Consider the following 27,423-nt stretch of genomic DNA (forward strand, 5'->3'; position numbering starts at 1 on the left):
CTAAGTGAGAAAAGGCTCGGGTACATATGTCCACTTTCTCCTTTTGAATTTACCACTCAGATTAAGCCCCACTTTCTCTCCTGTGGAGAAGTGAATGAGAGGCCGGAGAGAAGCAGCAGTTGTGTAATCATGGAACGCTCCCTCATCAATGGACAGGAACTTAAGTTATGGTGAGGAAGTCTTTGTACTCTATGTATGAACACTGTAATTTCTAAAATGTATATATTTTTATTAGACTAATGCTCATATATTACCTTCTCTCAATTTTTAAATCTTTAAAATTTTTTTCGCTAATCATGAGAGTCAAGGAGGTAGACCATCATGTTTACTATTCTAGACCAACATGAAATGGCCCTACCATAAGGGGAAATTAGTTATCTTTAGGAATAACTTTTGAAGATATGATCCTTGGGAATTATCATAAGACTAATATTCGAAATTTGTTTTGAGTCAACATTTTAATTCTATAGGCACTTATATGGAAGCTGAAATGGAGAAATTACCCATTTTTATTGAAAAATGATTGCTTATTATGACTAAATTTGGAAGCTCTACATTATTTACCCAGTGTGATAGCAGGCATTAAAACGGTCATTACTAAAAGAAGGTCTTAGCTTCAATTTTCTCTCCTCTAAACAAAACAGAACATATTGAACATGTAGAAGTATTTGGAGCTCAGTGTGAGCTTATGTTAATAGTACTATTTTTTTTCAAGTTTAAAACTGTCTTTGGAATGTTATGTTACTTTAGTTTTCAAAGATTTTTAGCATCTATAAATGGAGATTATCACTATGCAGAGCATCATAATGGATGGTTAATGAAGAAATCAGTACAATATAAATTTTAGAAAGGAGGAAGTAGAGAATTTGCTGAGAAGGGGCTGTAACACATTACCTCAATTTTATCCCTACAAAAGGATCAATACTACCCTGTTGACCCTAGTCTTTCTGGCCATTTTCTGTGTCCTACAGTTCCTCCTTAATATCTCCTTGACTTTATTTCTCTTTCAGATGATTTTTTACTACATAAATCTCATGCTGTTACATCCTTTTCTCTTTCTGGCTTCATATCCAAGTGTGAGTCTCATCAATTACTTCTGGGATCCTTGTTAGCTGGATCAGAAACTCTTCCAAGTATTCTTTACCAAGCAGATTTGGAAAACTCCTCTCTGAGCTTGACTCTCCTCCTCAGTTATTACAGGATAGTGATTTATCTCAGTCTGGGTATAGATGATACCCATTTTTCTAATCCAATATCTAATGTGAGGAAAGCACGAAACAATCAGGACCACCTGCCAACCCTGGTCAGCTAAATATTAATTTGAAGACCCTGGAATTTCTGCTAAACAACCCTAATTTACTGACCACTCTATATGAATAAGCAGATTGTCGCCAGATCATGAAAGGAATTCTAGAGAAGAATGCCTTGTTTAGGAGCACAATAAATCCAGTTCTTGGTGTTCTAGGCTCTATGAATGATCATATTGTGTAAAGTTAAGTGGGTTAATGTGGCTATTTACTTAGGGAAAAAGTATTAACTACAAACCATCTTAGGAAAAAAAACCCAGATGTAATAAAAGCACTAAGTGGTATGTATGGTGGCCTTTCATAGGCTATCCATTTTTCTGCATCCAGATTTGGGCACTGAAGCAGTGGAAAAATAAATGATACAATGACCTTGTGGAGACTCATAATTATGGACAAGACCAGTATCTGCTGGCAGTGCAAATTCTACCAGGCAGGAGCCTGTTTGATTGGATGGGTTCAGGAAAACATCACTAATGTGTCCTCAGTCCATACTGCATGATAGATGTTGGCTTGAATCTGGCCTTCTCCAGGGACTGCGAGTGATATTACAAACCTTCTTTGTAGGATATGAGGTTACGTTTATTTGCCTACAGCAAATATTGTGATATGGTTAGGTTAGTATGCTTCTAAATAGGGAGGTAAGTGTCAGCTTAATGGGCTCAGGTGGATGAGTTGTATAGGTTTCAATGGTTAAAAAAATGATTCTCTAGCTTCAGATATCTTAGATATAAGTTTGCCTATGATGATTAATTGTACTGAATCCACTATCAAGTGTTGGTAGCAGTAAGTTAGTAATGGGTTTGGGATTAGAATTCACAGCCTAAGCAGGTAAGAGAGAAAGAAAGTGGGAATTCAAAAATTTTTAAGGGAAATATGTATTTTCTCATAATTAATTTTATAGCATCCAATAATACTATAAAAATAACACCTTGAGGTCTTGGAACTTCTTGTATTATTTCATTTAATTTTTCCAACAATCATATAAGTACTATGTTATTGTCCTCATATTATAAAGTTACATGGGGTTAGGAAAGTTAAATGAGATGTCTAAAGTTGGATACATTATAAACAGCAAAGGGACATATTGGTTCCTCAAAAAAAAAAAAAAAAAAAATAGAACTATCATATGACCCAATTCTACTTCTGGGATATATCCAAAGGAAATGAAATCAGTATCTCTAAGAGATATCTGTACTCTCATATTCATTGTGGCTTTATTCATAAAATCAAAGATATGAAAATAACCTAAGTGTCTGTCAATGAATGAATGGGTAAAGAAAATGTATACACACACATACACGTATACATATATATATGTAAAGAAAGAATGAAAGCTCACATGTAGAATTTAAAATAGAAACAGGAAATAGAATGGCTGGAGGGGGTTGGGGAAATGGAGAGATGTTGGCTAATGGGTATACACGTTCATTTAGAAGATGGATATGATTTGGGGATAGCATACAGCATGGTGATTATAATTTACAATTCTATATTATACACTTGAAAAGTGCTAAGTGGTAGATCTGGAATATTTTCACCTCGAAAAAGAAATGGCAGTTATGTAAGGTGAAGAAGGTGTTAGCTGAGCCTATAGCAGTTAATCATTTCACAATATATAAAGGTATCAAATTAACACGTTGTATGCCTTAAATTTACACAATGATATGCCAATTATATCTCAATTAAAGCTGGAAGGATAAAGAAAGAAGGACGGTTGGAAATAAGGAAGGAAAGAGGGAATCTAGGGAGGGAGAGAGGAAGGAAGGGAAGGAGAAAGGAAGGAAAGGAAAGATAAGATTGGGTATAAAATGAATGATTTGATGCTTGGCTACAACAAGGAGCTCATTATTTAGAGTAACTCAGTGGGAGTATTTGTTTTTTTCTAAAATAAATATTACTATTTCTGTCTGTATTACTTTATAGAAACTCAGAGCCTGTAGAAAACTGGAAGACACTATAGCGTCTGTGATGTTAGGCCCTTGTGTTTTGATGGTGGCAGGTATATTTAAGACTGTGTAGTTGGCTGTTAAGCAGTGAAAGATAACGTGAGCCATAGTGACAGGACAAGGGGTATGCTCTGCTTTCTATACGACCAAGGAAAATAAGACTTTGATGTTCATACTCACAAAATACCTCTATATTAATAAAAGTTATATCAAAGTATATGTTCTTTGTGTATGAATTTTGTAGTAAAAGTATATATGAAATATTTGAAATAGTGAATATTTTTGTGCAGGTAACCTTGAAAATACTTTGAAACCTGTTGAAAACTATATAGTTATTAATCACTACCATTACCTAATTTTACTAGTCATGAATACCTTTCTACTTCATTAAGCTTTTAGATGTAATAATATAGGGTGATTTTTTTTTCAGTCTTGTACTTGAATATCCAAGGCATTTTACAGCTTATGATACTTCCCCCTCTAGTAAAGAAAAAAAGAAAACTCTTTCCAAAACTCATTTTTACTTGGTTAAAATAAAGTTTTTCCTTTAAGACCTCTTTACAGAAATCACTCTTTAGTTAAAAAGATTTCAAGCATAAGACAATATGACAATTTTGTCACCATGCAAAATGTGAAAACTGTAATTAACATAAAGCATTTCATAAAAGTATGTGACAGAATAAATGTCACTTGGGCAATCAAATCTTGAAATCCTGTAGGAAAGAGTAAAAAAAAGCACTTGGCATTCTATCTTCATAGGAACCATGAAATGTCTATCATAATTTGGTATTACTATAATCCTGCTAGAATGAATACAAACAACTCTAAGAACCATAAACTTCCAATAATTTTTATTGTGTCTTAAATTAAGTATACAAATATTTCCAGGGCTTTGCTTTTTCTCCCACATCATAAACACATTTGCTAGTGCATTATTTTAAAATGGCATTCTTTAGTCCAACATTGATGCCTAATTATATATTGTCAGTCAAATAAATACACTTAATTCCTATCTTTTCATTCAAATAGTCACATTTTAATGGGAACATATAAAAAACAAATAAGTTATGTGTATAACTAACATATTCATATGTCTTAATACATTTAAGTTTAAAGCATAATGAAGTTATTGACGGACAAAAAATGTGTGCCATGTTTTATTTAGAAAGGAAGCTTATGATACATTTGCATTTGAGTATGGTGATCCATATGTGACTATAACTGATAGGAAAAGTATGTTTTTTATTTTTAGGATTCAAATATCAAACTATTTGCCAAAGGATCAGTAGAACATTAAATCCACCAGAACCTACCTTGATGAAAGGCTGAAAAAATCAGAGAGAGAAAATAGGTTTGTTAAATACATTTGCTTAAAAATTGACTTCTAGATATGTTGGCCATAGCATACAACATGGAGCAATGATTTCTGGCTCTGGTTTTGGTGGCTTCCTATATCTACACTCCCTCTGTGCCAATCCATTTTACATACAACTGCAAGGTGAGGGCATAGCTCTTGTCCTTTTTCTGCTCATGGTATCTCAAGGGGTCCTTATTCTTGCTCAAAGTCCAAACTCTTCAAACTGACATTCAGACCTGCTATCCCACCAGCATTGCTCAGGCTTCCTGTATTGCAGCTAATTTGACTTACTTGCTGATTCTGGATCTGAGATATTTCTTTTTTTTTTTTTAATTAAAAAAAAATCTTAACATTTATTTATTTTTGAGACAGAGAGAGACAGAGCATGAACAGGGGAGGGTAAGAGAGGGAGAGGGAGACACAGAATCTGAAACAGGCTCCAGGCTCTGAGCTGTCAGCACAGAGCCCAACGCGGGGCTTGAACTCATGAACCGCGAGATCATGACCTGAGCTGAAGTCGGACGCTTAGCCGACTGAGCCACCCAGGCACCCCTGGATCTGTGATATTTCTACCTCCAAGCCTTGACCCAGCTTAAATACTCTATTCCTGATTCATCCAGGGGACAATAACTTCTCTTTGTCAGAACTACCATGGTCCTCAGCCCTCACCTCTACTGATTTATAATTCTGAATAATTTCTCTTCTTAGAATCTCCCCCCCCCCCCCTTCGTAATGTTAGCCCCTGAGGGCAATGTATGTGTTTCACTCAACTTGCAGCTGTTAGCAGGTATCACAGTTTTGCTCCCTTTCTGCTGGTTGCTCCTCCCCTGCACCCGACTCTATTAGCATCTCCTCTTAGAAGAATGAAGATATCATTCAGAGGAGGGGCCTGAAAAGGCAGGAAGAAGAGAAGACAAGTCACCATTTTTCAGCCACTGGAGGACTGGTAGAAAGTAGGGTAAGCGACAGAACTAGGAGAAGCAGACAAAGGGACAAGGGTTTTGTGGTCCTTTTCCCATCTACTCTGGTTGAGGTGAAATTCCTCAATGGTGGATATAGGTTGAGGGCAAAGTCTAAGGAAGAATTGTTTTTGCCATGTTCTCCACTCTGACAACCCCAGCAGAGGGTGGCAGCAGCAGAGTAAAATTGGCAAGGTGATGTGGTTGGACAGAGTGACTGCCTGGATACAGTTCTCTAGTGTCCCATGGACTCCTAAGTCATATGGACAGTGTCCAGAAATTCCCTGGTCCCACAGAGGATTCTTGAGTCACGCTGGCAGTGCTGACTGGAGACATACAATGATGACATTGTGACACACAGAGAGTTGGTTGCTGGGCTGAACAGTATATGGCTAATGAGAATTTTATTGTGATTCAAAGTTAGTGCTTACGTGGTTTTGCCAGAGAGGCATATGTGAAAATAAAAATACTTCACGAAGTGGGTGGGTATTTGCCATGTCCCCTCTTTAAGATCAACCATCCCCAGAAGGTATCAAAGGAACAACAATGTTTACCACGAAATACCTGGGCAAAGCCTCCTGGAAGCTTGTCAGAATCACTACCAGGATGGGCAACCGAACCTGAACAGACCTATAAGAAGTCATGGTTCTATATATACTACAGTTCACAGCAAAAGAAGGCAAACACAAAATGCCTTCATCTGTTATCCACCTCAGTATCCCGCTAAAGAATTCATTATTTCCCTCTCAAAAAGGGAAAACAAACATTTGATTAGAATATCATATTTGTATTACTGAACATCTTAACTATAAAAAAGATACAACTGTGTTTAGGGATTTATTTTTCTTCCCTCCAGAAGCTCAAAACATACCACTGTGTAAGGATTTTGAATTAATCCTATTATAAGTAAGTACACTACATCTACTTTCCTAACATTTCTCTTTGTCATTTTCTAATATTCTATTAAATTGGTATTTATTAGGGTTGTAGAAGGATAAACTGGGGAAAGCACAGCAAATAAAGAAATTTTACAGTAACTACATTATCTGTAAAGATACTTTCAAGCTGTGTAATAAATCTTAATTACATGGAAAAAAAAAGTAGAGTACATATTACTATTGCTTTACAAAAAACTAATCATTTGTTTAGTCCCATTCTATTGAATGGTTTAAATACTCTATTCCTCATTTCATAATTGTAGGAAATGAGTCCCAACTTTTAACTTGCCCTTGAGAAAGTGAAGTCATTTGAATGGAGAGAACATACTCCCTTTACTTGTCTTGCCCACAGCATATGAAACCTAAAGTCAAATCATTATTAATTAACTTTCATTCCTGAATTCAGAGAAACACTTTCTTTTATATTTAATTAGCTGGTTTCTCTGATATATTAGTAGAAAGGTAACTTTTTTTATTGTGATACAAGAGTATTCATGTCTAAATTTTAATTTTTTACTTGTTTTAATGTTCAGGAAACTCTAAGTTCCCTTTAATTATCATTCCCTTTAATTATTCAATGGCTAAAAGAAAGGTTTGAAAACATGGTAATAGGTGGTGATCTAGGTCTCGCCCCTTTAAGTAGGGCAGGCTTGCAACCTCCTTGTGACTACTAGCATAAGGGGGAGGTAGAGCTGGATGACTTTTGAGGCTGGTAATAAAAGGCAGTCCAGCTTATTCCTTGTTGGCTAGAACATTGAAGGCTCTGCAGTCAAGTGAAGTCTAGCTACTCTGAAGCAGCCATGCTGGGAGGAGGCCAAGCTTCCAGTGCAGGCCACACTTCTGCTCTGATCTGCTCTAAGGTCCTGGGCCTCAAGCCCTTCCAACCCATTTGCCAGGGAATGAATCTTTAGCGGAGCCCTGCCCCAGCCATAAATCCACCTCCAGCCTTCGGGTTTTCCCAGCTGGAAGCCCCAGACACTGTACAACAGACAAAATTTCCCCCTCTGTGCCTTGTCTGAATTCCTGGCCCACAGAATCCACAAGCATAATAAAATTATTGTTTAAAGCCATTATATTTGGAGTGGATTGTTACAGCAGCAATTAGAAAACTAAGCTTATCTTTACACTTATTTTCTGATTCTTCATGTTAAAAAAAGTTCAGCACAAATGAGAGGAAAATCAAAAGATGAAAATATGGCTTTTCTAATCTTAAAAAAATTTATTTTTATTTTTGAGAGAGAGAGAGACAGAGCGCAAACAGGGGAGGAACAGAGAGAGAGGGAGACACAGAAGCTGAAGGAGGCTGTGTCAGCACAGAGCCAGAGGCAGGGCTTGAACCCATGAAGCCATGAACCGTGAGTTCATGACCTGAGCTGAAGTCAGTGGCTTAACAGACTGAGCCACTCAGGAGCCCCTTGGCTTTTCTAATTTTGACAAATGTTTCTATTTCAAAAATTGCATGCCTTTGTATGAGATAATTTATTAAAATTATATTACAATTGAGAGTCTACATTTGTAACATAATTGTATTAATATACTTTAAAATATCTCGTAATAAATACGATTGAAATGTTAAAAATAATTAAGTTAATGCATGCAAATTATCACCAGCAAATAGGTATTGAGATCCTAGCTTATTCATGGCAATTTACTGGATATTATAAGTAAAATTTACATAAATTATAGATCAAAATAATTTAATTTAGAAGTCTATAACCCAAATGGTATTTAACACAAACAACAAAAAAAGAGTGGTTAGGCATTAAGCATAACTACACCTCTGGTTCTTATGCTGGCATAATCTGTCATGTTGGCTTATCAAAATCTTTTCAATGCTTTCTCTGAAGGCCAGCATTTTGGTTAAATAGATACAAGGACTTTTACTGCTAAGGACCCATAGTATACAATCTGTCATTGGATAATCATTAGAAATGAAATTGAGGGTACCTGAGTGGCTTAGTCAGTTAAACATCTGACTTGATTTTGGCTCAGGTTGTGAGATCAAGCCTTGCATGGGGCTCTAAACTGGCAGCATGGAGCCTCCTTAAGATTCTCTCTTCTCTCTCAGAAAATAAATAAATGAACATTAAAAAAAAAAAAGAATTGAAATTGAACTTGCTAGAGAAATCATCACAGAAAAGTGAGAGTCAATGTGATATATTTGTGGGTCACAGTTCATCTTAGTACACTTACTAGGTATTTAAGAAATGGGCATTATTTAAAAAATATAAATTACAATTGAAAAGTTTTTTTTTAAGAATGATAATAGCCGTGAGATACCTGGGTGGTTCAGTCAGTTAAGCATCTGACTCTTGATCTCAGCTTAGGTCTTGATCTCAGAGTCACGAGTTCAAGCCTTCCATGGGGCTACATGCTGAGTGTGGAGACTACTTAAAAAAAAAAAAAAGAATGATAATATCCATTATGGATAATGGCATAGAGAAAATGGCAAGCACATTTCCTACAGTTATGAATTGATAGAACTCCTGAAAGGAAATTTGGTATTATTTTTCAAAGGCATATTTTTGCTGATCCAAATATAACTTCTAGAAATTTATCTTAAGGAAGTAATCATAACATAAGCAAAAACATAGCTATAAATTTAAATATTATAAAATAATATTGAAACATGGGAGGCAAACTATCTTGGTTTTTATTGCTGTTATAACAAATCACTCCAAATTTGGTGGCTTAAAATAGCACATATTAATTATCTTATAGTTCTGCAAATCAGAAGTCTGCCAAGAATCTCAGTTGGCTAAAACCAAGCTAGGGGCACGAATGCGTTCCTCCTGGAGGTTGTAGGAGACAACCCATTTCCTTACCCTTCCTAGCTTCTAGAAGACACCTACATTCCTTGATTCTTGCCCCATTTCATCCATTTACAGATTCAACAATGGTGGGTTGAACTTCTCACCTTGTATTTCCCTGACCTTCTTCTTCCACTTCTTCCATTAACATGTTTCCCTCCACCCTACCAGGTGGCAAAAGTTCTCTTTTTAAGGGCTCAAGGGATTAGATTGGATCCACCTGAATAATCCAGGCTACTCTCCCCATTTCAGTTCTTAATTTGTGTTCAAAGCCTCTTTTGGCACGTGAAGTAACATATTCACAGGTTCCTGGGATTATGGTGTCGACATATTTGGGGGGGGGGCATTATTCTGCCCACCACAAAACCTGTATGTCTAAGAAAATAATTAACTAAATAATAATCATTAAATAAATATTCCAACTAAATAATTGTAATACTTGCTTGCATTGCAATGAATGTTATATAGTCATTAAAGCTATGTTGTATGCAGCATAATAACTAACAATCTTAATACATTACGTATGTGCCAGGCCCTGTTTTGAAAACTTTTCATATATTGATATTTACATAATCCTCTCAACAATCCAATGATATATGCGTATTATTACTCCCCGTACCAGTCACCCCTTAGAGGTAAGGAAACTAAAGCATAGAAAGCTAAGCGTTTTGCCTAAGGTTACATGATTGGTAAATGGCCGAGCTTGGAATATGAAGTTGAATTGCCTGCAGAATCCATGAGCTTAATAGTTTAATAGTTAATGAATTGGAGTTATTATTAAGTGCAAAGAAAAAGCAGATTAAAATATATTGTGTATGATATAATCCCATTTTTACAAAAAATGGTTTGTGCAAAAATGGCAGATTATCTCTGGGCAGAAGTATTATGGTGATTATTTTCTTTTTAAATTGTATTTTGAAAATACTATACTTTTTCAAATGCAAAAAAAATCCAAGTTTGTATAAAATAGCCAATGAATCAATTTTATTTGTTTGTGATCGTAAAGATAATTGCTGTCTTTATAGTTTTAAACTATAATGGATGGAGTAGAACTCACAGTGAAACTGCTCAGTTGTGTTACAAAGCCAGGGGGTAAGCTCCTGTTCTTGTTCAAGTGTTTGGGTGTTGAGCAGACAGCAACTGACTTAGTGATAGTGTACCTATTGGATTCCATGAACTGTTCTGAGAGATAAATGAGATAATACATGTCAAATAACCTTGAAAGTTACTTTAAAGCAGAATTCCAAGGTCAACCAGATGAAGATGTGTAATATGTAACATTCTCCCCACAGAAACAAGATACTTAACAAAAGTTGTATCACCAGACTAGTTGAGGAAAGCCTCATATAGCTGAACAGTGTGTGACTATTTCCAAATGAAAGTGCAATTGACATTCCAATTTGAGACATCTCTCTCCTTCATGCACTTCAATAGGACAGTTGGGATTCTCTTTGTAGTCTGTTCCCTTAAGGCTCCATGGAAATGGAACAGAAAGGGCATAGCCACCTTAAGGAATGGAACTATATCCCCATCTACAGCACCTTTTCGTAAGTCAGGCTTCGGCTATACTGTATATACATGATGCAATATGAACTTAATTTAGAGATAAAAAAATATGATCTCAATAAAGATGGGAAAAGAGATAAAATGTGTGTGACCATTCTTCTAAATGTTTTAAGTCATCATTTCTGTATGGAATTCCAAAATAATGGCAAAGAAGTATAGTAAAATATCAACAAAGTATAGCACAGTGGTTTGGAAAGTGAATTTTGATGTCCCACAGACATACCTTCACACTCTAATTCTGCCACCAGGAACATGTGCACCTGAGATCAAGATACTTCATTTCTCTAGACCTTTCTTTGTGTGTCTTTAAATTGACCTTCACACTAGCTCATGGGTCTCTTGTGAGTAATAAGTGAGATGGTGCAAGTGTAGCACGTAAAATAGGTGCACACAATAAATGCTCAATACTATTCATGTACCTGGTTCAGTCTTCTGATAATAATGTACCCATGATGCCAGATCAGGAATATAAGCCCTTGAAGATTGCATTATGTTGGGTTTCTCAAAATGCAGCACTGACACAGGATTTGAGTGATTTATTTTGGAAGTGACCCCAAGAAGCACTGGTAGAGGGGAAGGGAAATAAGGCAGGAAGGGAAGGAAGTTAATTCAGGGTGCATGAATGGACCAATATGGTCAACCATGGACATTATGGGCTCAATCCAGGTGGGGAAGTTAATGATGTAGGCTAGAGTATGTCTCAGAATTTCCCATCTCTGGGTTGAGAAGTTGGAATATTGATCCACTAATTCCCATCCATTATTGGGCAAGAGTTGTTCTCACAGCTCTAACTTCACTCTGGAGTCCAGAACTTCCTGTGGCTACAAAGAGCCTGTAGACAGATCGTCCCAAGTGCTTGCAGAAAGAAGGTGGGCATGTATTGAAAGGCAAGTATCCAGGGACTATGGACAGGGCACTTAGAGTCAGCAAGATAGCATTATGCTTTCCTTTAACCTATACAGTCTAAAGGCCACTCAGGCTGTTGGTGGTTTGGTTGCAAACCATTGCAGGATTATTGCTGGACCCACATGCATTGTTGCTATTATGAATTTAAAAAGGTAATACAATGCTTTCCACAATACAGCAGGAGCTTCTTCAATATTCAGCATCCACTTAACAGCCTTATTTTTGTTTGGCAGTAAAAAGTACCTGCATGCCAAGCAGCCATGACCGCTAACATGTATAAAGATGGAATAGCAATAACTAAAAGAAACATTTGTACCAGATACCTCTGGCTTCAGTTTTAGCAGGGGTTGTGGAGCAGCTATTACCTACCAGACCCCTGCAGTGGGTAACAGAATATACTGGGTTCTCTAAATTCCCTTAAACATTGAAAGACACTTGTCAGAGAAACACCCATTTACAAATGGGGTGATTCAAAGCAGGCGTTTTCATTACAGTAATAAAATATCTGCATTCCCCAAAACTTAACAAATCAAATCCCTTTTTGGCTCTCTACGACTGACATTTCTGAAAATTCAGTAGCAGGCTTCTGGAGACTAGGGTCCCTATGCCCTATTCAATTTCTTTATATTTAGTCGTTCTGGTATGTCATAATATTTACTCAAAGGAAGCAATCATTTGGAATCCTTATTTGTGGTTCCCAGCATAACAGTATCCTACACAAATGGCATTTCATCAGAAGGGCCAAATCCCATTTGCTATGGAAAGCTCTTTGCCTGACGTGGTGGTTTCATCTGTCTTTATCCTACGGGATGTAGGACATGCTTGCTCTTTGGTTTCCTATTCTCTTTCCTCATCAGTCTCAGCTCTTCATTCTAGTGACTCACTTCCCCAGCGGATCTCGACACTACACCTTCACCTCCAGGAAAAGTCAGTAATACCTTCACAAAGCTGCCAGGGGGTTAAAAAGGAAACTTGACTCTTGGATTCTGAACACCCAAGCCCCGGGGGCCGCCACCTGGGCCAACTTGCTTCGCTCTTCTGATTTCCACCCGCAGGTGGCAGCAGCGGGCTCCGAAGCAGGTCTCAGCAGGTTTCCGAAGCCTCTGCCCAGCTTTTGGCCGGCGCTCCAGAGCTGGGTCTGGAGCATCCCCACCTTCAGGAATCCATACCCAGCTGGGACGGTCCTTAAAGCTGTAGTCATTGACCGCTAAAATGGTCTCTTATTCTTTAATTTCTTGAGTGCAAACAGTTTAAAGCAACAACGGCAACTCATTGAGTCCCTACTGTCTCCGGTTCTCAAATTCCCCACCAACTCCAGCAGCAACCCGGTCCCTTTTCCCAAGCAGGGTCGGCGCTCCACGCTCCGGCCCTTGCAGATCCTCCGGAGCCGCGTGCCGGGCGGCTGGCAGTGCGTCTGCGGCCGCAGCGCGCCTTCTCCTCCCCTCCTCCTCCTCCTCCGCCTCGCGGGCTTTGCAACCGGTCAGGATGCCGTGGCTGCACCCCTGTTTCATCACCCCACCCCCCTTCCCTAACCCTCCTCTTCGTCCCTTCTCCCCAAACACACACAGGCGCTCGCTCATAGTGCTTCAGGCTCGGCTGCGGGACCAGGACCCACGCAAGCCCAGGAAGCCACGGACATGCCGCCCGGACTCTTCGCCCCGCGGTCCCCAGCGCCGCGGCCGCGGCTTCTGCGCCGCTTCTTCCCACCTAGACAACAGCCCCTCAAGAGGCAGCCCCGGCGGGGCTGCGAGAAGTTTACGTCTCTAGCAGGGGAGGCGGGGAGCAGTTGAAGGATCTGTTGTAGGAGGATTAGCACATTGGGGCGAGGGGAGGGGCAGCGCCGCAGCTGGACGCGGCGCGGACCCGGCAGCACTGCGTGCGGCAGCCACCGCCGCCGCCGCCGCCCGGGACCGCGGAGCCCGGACGCCCCCGCCCGGCCCGCGCCCCGCCCCCGCCCTCTTGGCCCCGCAGCGCCCGGCGCAGAGGAGCCGCGGGCGGCGCAGGGAGGCGGGCAGCGCCCCGCGCGCGCTTCTTCCGCCCCCGAAGCCGGCGCGCGGAGAGCGCAGGGCGAGCGCGCGTCGGGCGGCGGCCGCGCTGGGGGGCGTGGGGCGAGCCGGCGCGAGGAGCGGCGGGGGCGAAACTTCGCGGCCAGATGCCTGACGGCGCGGCGGCGCTGCGAGGCTGCCGCTGCTGCCCCTGCGGGCCCCGGGCGCGTCTCCGCGGGCGGCGTTGCCCGCGGCGCGGCGTGTGCACCGAGCGAGTGAAGGTATGTTTGGCGGGCGCGGCTGGAGCTGCTGCCGCCGCCGCCGCGCCAGCAGGTCCTAATGCCTGTCACTTCCCAGGACACTGGCAGCAGCAGCCCGGAGCCCCCGAGCCCTCGGCAGGTTTGCCTGTCCTTCCCCGCGATCTGATTGGATAAAGTGGGGGCTCGACGGTGGCCGACGTGGGACAGTCTGGCTGTGGCAGGGGTCTCGGAAACCATGGGTTATTGCAGTGGCAGGTGCACGCTTATCTTTATCTGTGGCATGCAACTGGTAAGTGACACTTGGGTCCTCTTATTCTGTAATGCGCCTTTGAGATACTGGGCTGGGGAGTGCGGTAATGGGTCTGCCATTGATTAGAATGGAAGGAAAGATAAAAGAGAGAAGGTGACAGATAGATTGCCTATGTTTAAAATGATTTCAGGGAGAGGCACTGTGGGGTACAGGGGAGGTGAGCCTTTCCACCCTCACCTATTTCTGTCCCTCTGGAGACAGTTTGGTAGGTGCGGGTTAAACTTGTCTTTAATTTCTTTAAGCAAAGCAAGATGTATCTCTTGTTCCTTTATGCTTTGCATTCCTGTTACTGTAACAACGTGGTTGTCACATATAATTTACTATACAGGTGTTAAAACAGAGAGATATGGAATTTTCGACTTTTCTTCTATATACTAATTTTTTTTTGCAGTATCTTTGTTTCTTTACTGACGTGTGTTATTTTTCAAGGAATATACGGTCTTGTAAGTATAATGCTCTAACAGACCACTATGTAGGGCAGATGGTATCCTTACACCAGTCTGATCTAGAAGCCACATTGAGTTCTAAAAGTATGTAGATTGAAGAGAAATACTTAAATGAACTCAGTAACACCACTGCCATAAACTGAACCAGTAGTCTTTAAATCGCAATTATTAAAAGCAATTCTAAGGAAAATTATTCAATCTCACATTATGTATGTAATTGCTCCTGAAATAGAGATATTGTCTGATCCTATAGGATGGAGAATTATATATGCTTTTTGAAGAATGTTGTATGTTTGCAAAGAGGCAAGAAGCCAGTAATGGAAAACATCAAGTCTATGAATTTAAATTCTCTAAGGGCAATTAAAGGAGGGGCTGAGGATAGTTTAGAGGTGAAAAATCTACTACTGTAAGTGGTTAATTTGAAGTGGGAGTACTTGCTCACTCCTGCTATCAAACAGCTTTCCTTGGAAAGTATAAATTAATCTGAATAGCCACCCACATTTCCAACAATTGTTTCATAAAGGCTGAAAGGACTACAAGATTGAAGGAGATTTCTGAGAGCCCAATCAGTAAAGTGTTCAAAAGAGCAAGGATTTCCTATTGAAACTGATAGAAGAATTCCTTAAGTGGTCTTCATTGTTTATCAATTGTCTTGAAGCCCAAGAGTGTTTGTTTTGTTGTTGTTGTTGTTGTTGTTGTTGTTGTAGTGTTTACTATTTAGCTGAAGGAGTGCTTTTTGTTGCATATTGTCTTGGGGTGTTTGCCTTCCCCAGTAAAGTTATCTCAAGATATGTATTTTGATCTATGAATTTCTTAAGGACTTGGTTTTAAGAAAAAGAAGGTGGAACTATAAATATAATTTTAAGAATATAATATTTTTTCAGTGATGTGTAAACCGGTTTATTTCTCTTTTCTATATATTAATTTAAGTTTTGCAATGAAGGATTTTTACTCTTAATGATAAAGCTAATCAGAACAATGAGTTTACTTTGTTAAACCACTGGTTAGGCCAACTATGCCAAATTGTATAAACGTTATCAAAACATTCCTGTGTTCGTATATGATTCAGAAAAGAATACATTTGCTGATTCACTGTGTAAAAACATAAAACTGTGAGAACGAGTGGGTGGGTAAGAGTATTCTTTTGCTCTTTTCAATTTAAAAAAAAATTAAATGTGATTTAATTTTTAATTGTGTAGCATAGTAGGGCTTTATTATGGCAATTGTAGGCATTAGATCCATGTGACATGTTGTGTGATGAATACAAACTTCTCAAGAACTTAACAATTTTAGAAACACATAGATACACGAAAAAGAAACCTAAAGGTACAAAATGGCACAATAAGGCTAAAGATTCCTGTGTGTGTGTGTGTGTGTTTATTTATGTGTGTGCAAATATGTGATGGTGTATTGGAGAAGTGCTACATCACTTACGAAACAAATTCTGAATCAAAGCTAAGTTTTGTAACAAAATAGAGGCAGTTGTAATATAAGGGTGTTCAGTCTAAGCAGGTATACATTTGAATCTTAAGGATGCTCTGTAAGAATCATGTGACTTTTCCCATTCAGACTTTAAGTGCCACCAGGCTAATATAATTAGCAGCCATGTTAATGCAGATGCAGAACAAAAAACAAAGGACGAAGAACATTCATTGCTTTGATAAGGTGAAATGATCACATTTAAAAGACCTCAGAGATTCCTGGTGGTTGTTGCTTTGTAGAAATACAGTATTTAATTTTAAATAAAATAATTTCTTTGCAAATTAATAATTGCAAAGCACACACACGCTATAGGTGGATATATGTGTTTTCCTTTGCTCTTGATAGACCTTTAAAAACTTTTTGTATTATGTTTGAGTTATTATGAGTAGAAGTGGTTTTATAAGTAGCCAGGTTTCGGGAGTCAGTTATGACTCAGTACCATTGATTGATACAAAAGTTCACCTACTTTTGTTTACTTCCGAAGTGTTTAATGTGCATCCTGGTAACATCTGGACATGTTTTTTGGTAGTTATACAGATAAATCTTAGATACATTAAAATTAATGAAAGCCAGAAATAGTCTAGGACAGAACCTTTATTAAATTTCCTTGTTAAGTAACTTTAAGTTTCTGGAAACATTTATTTCCAATTCTGTAAGTGGGGTATCTCTATTTTAAATAGACTTAAAGAAACATTTATGTCTACGTCAACTTGCAACTGACCTTTGTACAGGATGAGGTAGCTCGTAGGTATGGTGGAGGTGGGAAGCTCATTCATCAGGTTATTATCAGAGCACACACAGTGTTTGATCTTTTAACAAGTGATGGACAGAGACAAACTCTCCAGAGAAATTTCTCTATCAGGATTCTATCTTAGCTTTTAATTATAGTAAATGTGCATTTAGTTTAATATTTGTCAGACTACAAGTGTGGATAAACATACATTCTTTTAAAAGTCAGGAAATCAGTTTATAAGACAAGAATTTAGAATTTCATGCCACAGAGATTCATTACAAAACTTCCATTTTATGAAAAAATATCTGCCTCTATGTATCATAAATTAAAATCTTTGAGATGTATGGTAATTCCAACTTCAGATTTTAGGGTGATTGGGATGAAAAAGGGGGTGATTTCTGGAAACAGATTTGTTCATGTGTACAGTTCAAAGTTTAAGCTCTTAATCTCAAGAAGGTAATTTTCTTTTTATCATTGCTGTCCTTAATGCTCAGAAACTGAAGATTTCGGATAGTAACAAACTCATCACTGCATTTGCTGTGTTGGATATAGTGGCACAGGACAAGAACAGTCAAACTTCTTATTTACAACTCAGCAGCTGGTGAAAAAGTTTCAGCTGTTTTTTTTTTTTTTTTTCTTTTCTTTCTTTTTGTTCTTAAGTGTTTGGCTGAATCAAAGAGGACTTTATCTAAATGTTGCAAAAATTACTCAGATAATTCTCAGTGAAGACCACTTAGTTGTTATAATATCGAAGAACATAACTTATTTTAGTTTCAAAAGACACCTTTGTTTTCAGGGAAGAAAATTAAAAATCGTCCACATTTTTGTACACCAGATTCCTCTGTGGCACAAAGTGTATGTGCCATAAACTGCTAAAAGTACACATTTCTGTTTAGCAGATTAACCCTTGAAGGTGCCATTCTTGCCATGTGCTTTATGAAATATTGCTAACTTGGAGCAGGTGCACCTAAGAATTGTGTTAGTATACTTGCGTGCAGCTGTGTGAAGAAGCACATTGGAAACTTAAGAATGATCTTTAGTTTTACCGAACAGTGACTTGATACTGAGCAGTTACTAAGCATTTTTAGAAGTACACATTTATCAGAAAAGGAAGCCCTGAATGCATACATGGACTAAATAAAAACAATCTTATTATAATTATGGAATACTTTGGTGCTGTCAGTTCTGACTTTGTGCTGTGTTCATAGTTACATGGACCTTCGTTACTTTTTAAAGAACAAAGCGTGATGTGAAGTGACTTGAAAATTGCTGGTAGAGTCTTAGGATTTACCTCGGATACTTTTGACATGTTTGGAAATTCCTCAGAAATGTAGAACTGTACCTGCCGCAAACCTTCCCTAGTGAGATAATTTAAAATTTTAGATTTATGAATCTACATATGCCATTGCTAATAAAATCTTGTGAACATTAAATCTTGTGGACTAACGATTTCCATATAATGCTTCAGAAACTTATGATGTAAAAATATGCTAAGAATTTGCTAAGTTATAAAATAACTTTCTTCTTTCCATATGTTTTCTACTTTTGCATCCCAGCATTGTCTTGTGTGTATGTGTGTGTATTTTTTTTTTAGATCTGTTCTTTCATTCTGATTCAGTACTACTCTACTCTAATGTTTACCAAGAAAGATATAGACACTCCTTCCAGTGTCCAGCTCTCTTTCTTGGTTCACAGACCAAGTGGCAGTTCCTTTTTTTCATATACCCAAAGTTTCAAAGAGCCAATCTGTACAGAGCTGTTCCCCTGCTTTCTCAAATAAAGGCTTGGATGGGCAGCATCCCCTGTGCAGAATGCCAGAGTCATCCCTGGCATGAAGCCCATAAGTGGGCAGTGGCCCAGAAATGTGAATAGGCATTGCTACCTCCTTTTCCCTCTGATCCTGCTTTATTTGGGGGGCAGATTCTCTACTTGCCCAATCAAGAATTTTGGAATGGCAGCCAGGGACTCCTTGAAATAGGAGGTCTTTATTTCTTGTTCTGTTTCCTTTTCGTGCATGTGTGTGCTTAACAAAAATGAAATCCGAGACAGAAACACATTTTAACCCTTCTAGATTTATACCGGAAATAAAAATATTAGAATTATGACCTCAGTTGCATTCAGTATTTGTATATATTCTACTAATGGCCAAAATTTCAAAGGATATACTTCAGTTGTGTTATTTGGTAGAATTTCAAGCAGCTCAGTGTAATTTTTCCAAAAATAGCTTTTGAAACTAATATTGCTAATAATGGAAAATTTTCTATTTCCAGGACTTATAACACTCAAATATCATACATCACATACATACACAAGAAGTATTTCTGTTCTATTTTTTCATCTATGTAGTGAACTCTTCCAATTTTGGCCCCCTCTCCTCCCAGAGAACTGGGTTATTGTTTATTTTCAATATAATGAAATACATAGTCCATCGAGATAAAATGTATCTAAGGTTCCCTTTCCCCTGTAACAACAGTAGAAACAAATGTTATATTAACACTTAATTTCTACATATAGAATGGAACTAAGTGTGTGAAACTTTTGTTCCTAACAATTCCAAGAAATTGAAGGATATTTAAAAACTATGAAGAAATAAGATAAAATTATATTGTTTTCTTTCTCTGGGTTAAGGTAGCAATGTAATTTTAATCTGGATTTTTTAAAACTATTTCAGGTATATTTAGATTGGAAAGTTCATCACTATTTAAAGGAGTTACTTGCTTCATCTTCCTGAAAGCAGTGTTTTTCATTTTTGCTTAAACTCTAACCCAGGCACTGGGTCTAACAAATAGAAACGTTGGTGACATTAAGTCTGGTGGAAGCTGTAGACTTTTTTTTTTTATTCAACCTGGGATGGAATAAAGTGACTTATGCTAATAATTTTCGCCTTTTAAGTTAATTATGGATCACATGCTAACTTTGATCTTTGTAGAAACTCTTTTTGAAAAGTTACGACAAACTGACTTTTTTGTGTACTTTGAAAAAAAAGTTTGTGCTTTGTGTTATGCTTTAAAAATCTATCTTTGTAAAATACTTAAACAATAATGAAAACTGTTAGCATGTATTCGAAGCTTGTTTTGGGCTAAATGCTAAATGAGTATTTTTTTTTTGTTTCCCCCCACTGATTCCTTTCCAATAATTCTACAGCATAGGTAATAGACACTAATATCCTCACTTTACAAGGGAGAAAATGGAGATTCAGAAAGTTTTAAGTGACTTTTCTTAACTCACTCTCTTAGCAAGTGATAGAGTTTGTGCTCAAACCCAGGTCTGTCCCACCTAAAGCCAGACTGAGCTTCAGGAAATCCCTTCCACCTTCCAGGTAACATGGAAGGATACAGCTGTCCTAGCTTCCATTTTTTTTACTAACAAAGGCAGCATCTACCTACTAATTCCTGTTGAGCCAGTAATCAACAGAAGCCTAAGCAGGCTCCTGGAGGGCTGTTGGTACCAGGCTTCTGTCCAGGCCTGACAGGCCCAGGTAGACTTGGGGTTTCACAACTAGGAGTTGCTGGTGCCTGGAGTACTCCGGGAATAAAAGGAGGCACCAGCCCCTCACAGTTAGCTTTGCTTGCTGTTCACACTAGATTTCAAGTGTGCCCAAACAGTGCAAGACATACTTATAGTTCTGCCCTAGAAAAGTGAGCCCTCATGATGAGGTTGTGTTTCTGTCATTTTTCAAGGGGCAGGGGGTTGGGGTGGGGGGAGAGTTACAGCTACTGTGTATTTCAGGCCAATTATTGAGAAATAAGCACAAAGTATGAGCTGGAAACTTTGATATGAATGTTTAAAAAAAGATTCTATGGGAAATTCTTGTTCCTTTTGAAACCAATTTCTGATGAATTGCTAATGCAGAGTAATGTTATGTACCTGTTGTTGTTGTTGCTGTTTTTTAAAACATGCCCCACATCCTAAATGCATCCAGACTACTGATTGGTGAGAATATAGTTACAATTAATTGTTGTGGGAAATAACCTGGAGTAATAGGTTGTTTGAGATAAGAGCACTTGTCTGTCTTGATGGTGCATCAGAATCACCTGCAGGGCTTTTTTCCAAGTCAATGGGGCCCACCCCAGGACTTCTGGTTCAATAGGTCTTTGGGAGGTCCTAGGCCTGGAATTTCCATTTCTGAGGAGTTCCCAGGTGACAGTGACACTGCTGGTGAGGGACCAAACTTGGAGAACTACTGACATAAAACACAGGTCTTCACTTACGGTGTTACATGAATACACAAACCTGTTTCTGAAAATTTTCAACCCAACTAGATAATTAGCTCATTCTTCCTTCGGCCTGTTATTACGTGAACAAAAAATTCTTCAGGACCAAGTGTGTCTATTTCTGACTTCTAGCTTGGTCCTATTCAGAAGTTTAAATAAGGGAAATAAATGGAAGATCTTTTCGCAGCATTTGTGTCTTTGTAGTGAATAGAGATCACGAAAAATCTGAAAGGGATTCAGTGCGTCTAGCCTATACGCTGTATGCCTGTCACGCTGGAGCAGATTTGGTTCCTTCAGTGGCCTCTCTCTGCTAACCTAGCCCTTCAGTCTGAATTTCTGGAATAGCTTCTCACTGTTGCCAAGCACAACCTTGGGGGAGAGAGAGAGAGGAAGGGGTGTGCTGGGAAAGCACTGGATTCAGTGAGGGGGCAGATTTTTCAACACCTAGCCAGCCTTCTGTACTGAACAACCAAATAACTGTCATTTCCTCCTTTGAAGAATGAGGCAAATCATTCCTGCTTAAGGAGCATGTGCGGGGGGGGGGGGGGGGGCAAGGCTCAAAGTTTACACGTGAAAGAGCTTCACACATGTGAAAAGAGCTTCCTAAACTTCTGATATCTAGAAAATCTTTGTAATTATTAACAGTTGAATCTTCCAGAACTGTTCCTCCAGTGGCGGTAGGGGTAGTTATGGGCTGTTTATATATCATTTGGCCAGTGGCCTTAGTTGTAACATCTGATTTCTTGTAGAAACATTTCTTTCTTTCTTATCATTTGAGGGGAAATGTAAGTAAGGATTATAACACTAGGTTCAGATTATTTGAAATGCATATGTGTCTGATATACCTTCTTGAAGTGTTCATTAAGAATTAATTTAAAGGGCGCCTGGGTGGCTCAGTGGGTTAAGCAGCCGACTTCGGCTCAGGTCATGATCTCGTGGTCCGTGAGTTCGAGCCCCGCATCAGGCTCTGTGCTGACAGCTCAGAGCCTGGAGCCTGTTTCAGATTCTGTGTCTCCCTCTCTCTGACCCTCCCCCGTTCATGCTCTGTCTCTCTCTGTCTCAAAAATAAATAAACGTGAAAAAAAAAAAAGAATTAAATTTAAACTTACAAACCAATCAGCATGGTCCTTCCTCAGGCTGGCGTTTCTAGAATTGTGTTCCATGGGCACAAGTTCTGCAAAATGCTCTATTGCACATGAGCTCTGAGGTTAAGTAAGTTGTGGGATCTGCAGGCTTTATCCTCTCTCCTACCCCCAGGGGTCACAGCACATCTTCGAAGCTCCTAGAAGTCCTACATGAGAGAAACTCCTGCTTAATTCCACAATTTAACTCCACAATACTTATAAAGTGCTTGCAGTGAACTAAGGACCTCTTTTCCTTCTATCCCCTATTAATCTTCCATGGAACTAGCATTTTCAGAAACACTTTTAAGTGAAATATTACTCTAGGCTAATGATGCACCCTAAAAGTTAATAATATTAAATTATTACCTAAACAATATTTAAAGGCTAAAAATTCAGTACGGAAACTCTTAACCTACTTAGCAAGTATTTAACAAAATAGTAATACATAGAGATGTTTAAGAATATCCAACACTATTATCACATAATTAAAATAACTGAAGGGGATCTTGTTTTCATATACTTGGCTCTTATTTTTCCTGTATTTACTCGAGTTTCTTGAATTATGTTTCAACCACTAAAATCACAAATCTTAACTTTGAAACTCAGGTCTGACTGGTAATGGTACAAAGAAGGCAACATGTTGCAGTGGGTTTCCAAGGATATTTGGAACTTGAGGACCCCTGGGGGGAGGGCATCTGCTGAAGCACTTTGTTATAAAAGTTGCAGGTGAGGAGCAGTGCCAGCAACCTACTTCTGACCCATGCCTGCTCTTCCAGCATGGGACCCTAAATGTCTGTCTTTGCAGGGCTGGTGGTAAGGGGTTCTCCTACTGACTTTTGTTTTCTAATCAATGCACACACACTAAAACAGTAACACATTTAAAAGCCTCAACAATGTTGTGTTCTTTGAAAACAAATGGGTCTTAGACTGGAATAGAGGAATCAAATCTCTTCTGTTAACAGAAGTCTTTGTATGCATCTGTATGATGCTAATGACACAACAGAATAAGGAGGTGTTTCAAAGGAGGCTGTTTTAACTGACAGCCATGTGTCGAATGATAGATGGGTCAATATTACGTCTGAAATGTTCAGGGGTAGGGAATTCATATGAGCCTACTCTATAGGAACTTCTAGCCATAGGAGATATGCAAGGGAGATCTACTAGAGTATTATTTTTATTATTTTTAAAAATCTTTTATTTGTTTTTGAGAGAGCACAAGTGCGGGAGGGGCAGAGAGAGAGGCACAGAGGATCTGAAGCAGGTTCTGCGCTGACAGTGGTGAGCTTGATGTAAGACTTGAACTCACAAACCGCGAGATCATGACTGGAGCCAAAGTCGGATGCTCAACTTACAGCCACCCAGTTGCCCCTAGAGTATTATTTTTATAAAGGACAGTTTCTGATGTCACTAGGAAATGGAAAGTGGGGAAAACTTTTACATGTCCCAAGGAGAACATTACAGCCTAGTAGCTAGCTGCCTTCTGTGATCTTGGCCCCTGGAGAAAGGCTCTGCTGACCTGCCTTGGCATTGAGCACTTCCTTTGTTATGGCACCTGTGGTGGTGGAAGGCAGCTTGCTCCTGGAGGTCATAATTTATCTCTGTGAACACAGTGATCCTCAGTTCACTTTCTCAATCTGTAAATTACGGGATAGTTGACCTATAGTAGATGGTGTATCTAGATGCTACCTATTTGCTCCATTTGATTTCTCTGAGGTGCAGATATGAGATAGAGTCTGTGGGTGTGTTTAACTCCAGTTATTGGGAGCGATGGAATGAGCTACATATTTGAAATCTCTAGAAGCTGTTGTAGACTTGATAATTAACAAATGTAAAGAGCTCTGGGTCTTTTTCCCCCCTTTTCCTCCTTTTGAAATAATGTTTGCTTGGGGTGCCTGGCTGGCTCAGTGAGGAGAGCATGTGACTCTTGATCTCAGAGTTGTGAGTTTGAGCCCCACGTTGTGTGTAGAGATTACTTAAATACATAAAAATTTAAAAAAAAGGCTTGCTCAAAAATTTGATGACAACCTATAACTTGTGATTTTTCTAAACTATTGGAGCTATGTATAGCGTTATGTATTTCTTACCCTTATCAGTAGGGATTAATGGAGTTTCATTTTTGCCCATCTTTCATAAAATGTGGTTCTATTTTATTTGGTCAAAGGATAGTAGTTAAATTATGACTGTTCAACAGTGTTTATAAACCTAAGTTTTGCTTTTATTTGGCTTGGTATTGAAAGTTTTCTTCTTTCTTCTAAAGGACAGGGTTGGGGAGGAGGGGAACGTTAGGGAGAGGTGGCTGGGTCCTGAATGTATAAGGGTTAAAAGGCAAATAATACTACTTTACTTAAAACGATGTATACATTTTTAAAGGATAGTCTAGTGAAGTCTGTGAAGATGACTGCAAATTCATTAATGAGTTTTCTCAAGAATGTATTTCTGGTTTTATCTACAACATTCTTGAGAAGTTCCACAAGCTCTTAGATACAGGGGACACTGCTCTCCCAGTTTACTATTTTGTAGACTGTCTTGGAATAGATTTTTTGTTCAAAAAAACTGTCCTAAAAATCAGGCAAATGGTATAAGTTCAGTTTACATTTAGTACATGAAAATCTTATAATAACAGTGTTTAGTGACCTTTAATTATATGCCTCTCTTACTTTAATTCTTAAGGGAAACCTGTTGGTTTCCACTTTCTTTTCACAAGAATGAGATAGTGATGATTGCTATGTTATTGCGCTTACTTTGACTCTAGGGTTAAGTACCATAGCAGCCTAAAATACGAGCTTTTCCCTTAAGTAGAGAAAGAAACCCCAATGAATTTTTCTGAGATTTCTATAGCAATTTGATGCAGACTTTACACGCAAAATAGTTCTGTTGTTGCGTGTAGGCCCATTTTTAAATGTAATCTTTCATAATGTGAATAAGAATGTTACATATTGAACTTTAATAGGGATAGGTGGACAAGTGTTAGCAAACTTACTGAGGCAGAGGTAGTGATCTCAGTTTATATAGGAGGGATTTCAACTGTTTGGTTGAATAGCAATCTGTGACATAAAAATATCTTCTGTTACAAAGTCTTTGGGAGCCTGAAAGTCTCCCTCATGTGGTTTGAGTGCAGCAGTACATTACTGTCAGAGGCTGAGAAGCAGCTCTATCTAGGGCCCTGCCATGGGGCGTTGGCAGAGGAAGACCCGATGAAACTCTAGGAACCAGCCTAGAGTTGATTCCTAACCTGCAATGGTGTGTTCCAGTTATGATTGTTTTAAAATGAACAAATGAATTAATGAACAGTGGGAGGAAATTAAGTAATTACTAAATCAGCTTCAAGAGGAAGGTTTTATGAAATGTCCACACATGAATAGCCTAATGACAAGTGCTGAGTAAATTAAGTGTATGTTTCTGTCCTTTTGGCAATTAGGATATGGTCTAGCTGAAAGGAATGTCAAGCTGTGTTTCTATCACGGATTGATCTAATATTTAGTGGTTGTAATAACTGAAGATTAGTTTAAATCGCAACCTGATTCTTATTATTTATTTATTTATGAAGCCATACTACTTGCTTAATGTGATAGTACTTAAAAATGCTTTACTGTTCTCTGTTCATTATGTACTGTAAGATTGTATTTCCGCTTACTATAAAGATCAGTGTTGGTGAAAAATAAATGTTGATGTAAACTGGGCCATTTTTTTAAAAAAATGTGAATTCATATATTTCAAATTCATATTATTTAGCTTTATTTGCTGCAATTGATATAACATTATATATCCCAAAGATTTTCTTAGATCAGAATGAAAATAATACAGTGAATTCTGTCTTTCTATTTCACATCTCTCTCCACAGCAGTACTTCTTAACTGTTGGGTTTTTTTTTTTTTCCTGCATGATAGGCTCTTTTGAGAATCAATGAAAAATTATGAGCTTTCTCACCAGAAAAATGCCCATACGACTTGAGGGGATTCACAAATTTCTCAACCTGATGCGTGAAACTTAAGTGAAACTGCTGATAAATGTTTCCTTTCCTTTTTTTTTGGGGGGGGGGGAGTCTACCATTTTATCAAGATACTTATTGACAAATTTAATTCAGTTACGTTGCGTTTTGTAAAAATTTTAGGAGATTTTATATATATGCTCAATATATATTATTCAATATATATTTGAATGTATATATGTTCAATATACATTATTTATGATGTATTGTAAAGATAACATATACACATATGTAAGTGCGTGTGTGTGTGTGTAACTCAAGGTAGAAGAAGCAGAGTCGAGCTGGGCAGTGGAAACAAACCAGGCCTTTGTCTAGGAGATTAAATGTTATGTGTAGTTACCTGCAGTGTAACATGGGAAGATAAGAACTATAAAGGAAGTAAGAATGTAGTACTATGGAGGTTTGGGGCAAGTGATCAGTTATGTCTATATAGGCTGTTCACGCAAGGTTTGAAGCACTGGCGTAATTAGACCCTGCGGAAAAGAGAATCCCAGGAGGAAGAAATGATGGGGGTGCCTGGCTGGCTCAGTCAGTAGAGCGACTCTTGATTTTAGGGTTATGATTTCAAGCCCCATATTGGGTGTAGAGCTTACTTAGAAAAGAAAAGAAATGATAGGAAGAAGGTGAGAATGAAAGTGTATGCACGGGACATTGAACAGTCAGGTTCGCTGGCAAGTAGGGGAGAATTGGGAGGTGAGGCAGGGAATGAAATGGGCAGGGGTGCAGTTTGTGGATGGACTGAAGCACATTTGGAGGGAGTTTAAACTTTATAGGTAGGGTACGCAGTTGTACAGATGTAAATTCTCCAGGTGAATGGCACAGTCATTCACCATAGCGGGATAAGAAGCAACACCAAGTGAGAGTGAAAGCCTGAGGTTTGGAGCAAGCTCTGTGGGGGAATGTGAGGGCTGAGCAGCGATAACTTAAATGATGGCTAAATTGCATCAAAGGCCTTATTGAAACTGGGTGGCATGCATTTGCAGGGGAACTAACTACTTTTCCATCACTCCCCATCTTTCTAAGAATTGGAATGGGAAAGCAGAAAATGGAAGTTTCCTTGTTCTTAGACTGAACAAAACTGAGGGTGTAGGA

The 27,423-nt window shown here is 38.7% G+C and overlaps 1 protein-coding gene across 5 annotated transcripts in view; it reads left to right on the top strand.

Annotated features, from left to right (window-relative positions):
• Positions 1-13,177: 13,177 nt before the first annotated feature.
• Positions 13,178-27,423, top strand: part of NKAIN2 (sodium/potassium transporting ATPase interacting 2) — a 996,342-nt gene continuing 982,096 nt past the window's right edge. The window contains exons 1-2 of one of the 5 annotated variants that reach the window (XR_009605257.3): positions 13,942-14,055; positions 14,132-14,323. Coding sequence is in view for 2 of the 5 variants with exons in the window: in XM_060616558.3 (XP_060472541.1) it covers positions 13,942-14,055 (114 nt within the window). In the remaining 3 variants the exon portion in view is untranslated. Of the gene's footprint in view, positions 14,056-14,131; positions 14,324-27,423 lie in introns of all 5 variants that reach the window. The other 4 variants (XR_009605258.3, XM_060616558.3, XR_009605256.3 and 1 more) reach the window with 4 other exon arrangements.

The sequence above is a fragment of the Panthera onca genome, chromosome B2, assembly GCF_046562875.1.
Source record: "Panthera onca isolate mPanOnc1 chromosome B2, mPanOnc1 haplotype 2, whole genome shotgun sequence".
NCBI classification, from domain to species: Eukaryota; Metazoa; Chordata; class Mammalia; order Carnivora; family Felidae; genus Panthera; species Panthera onca.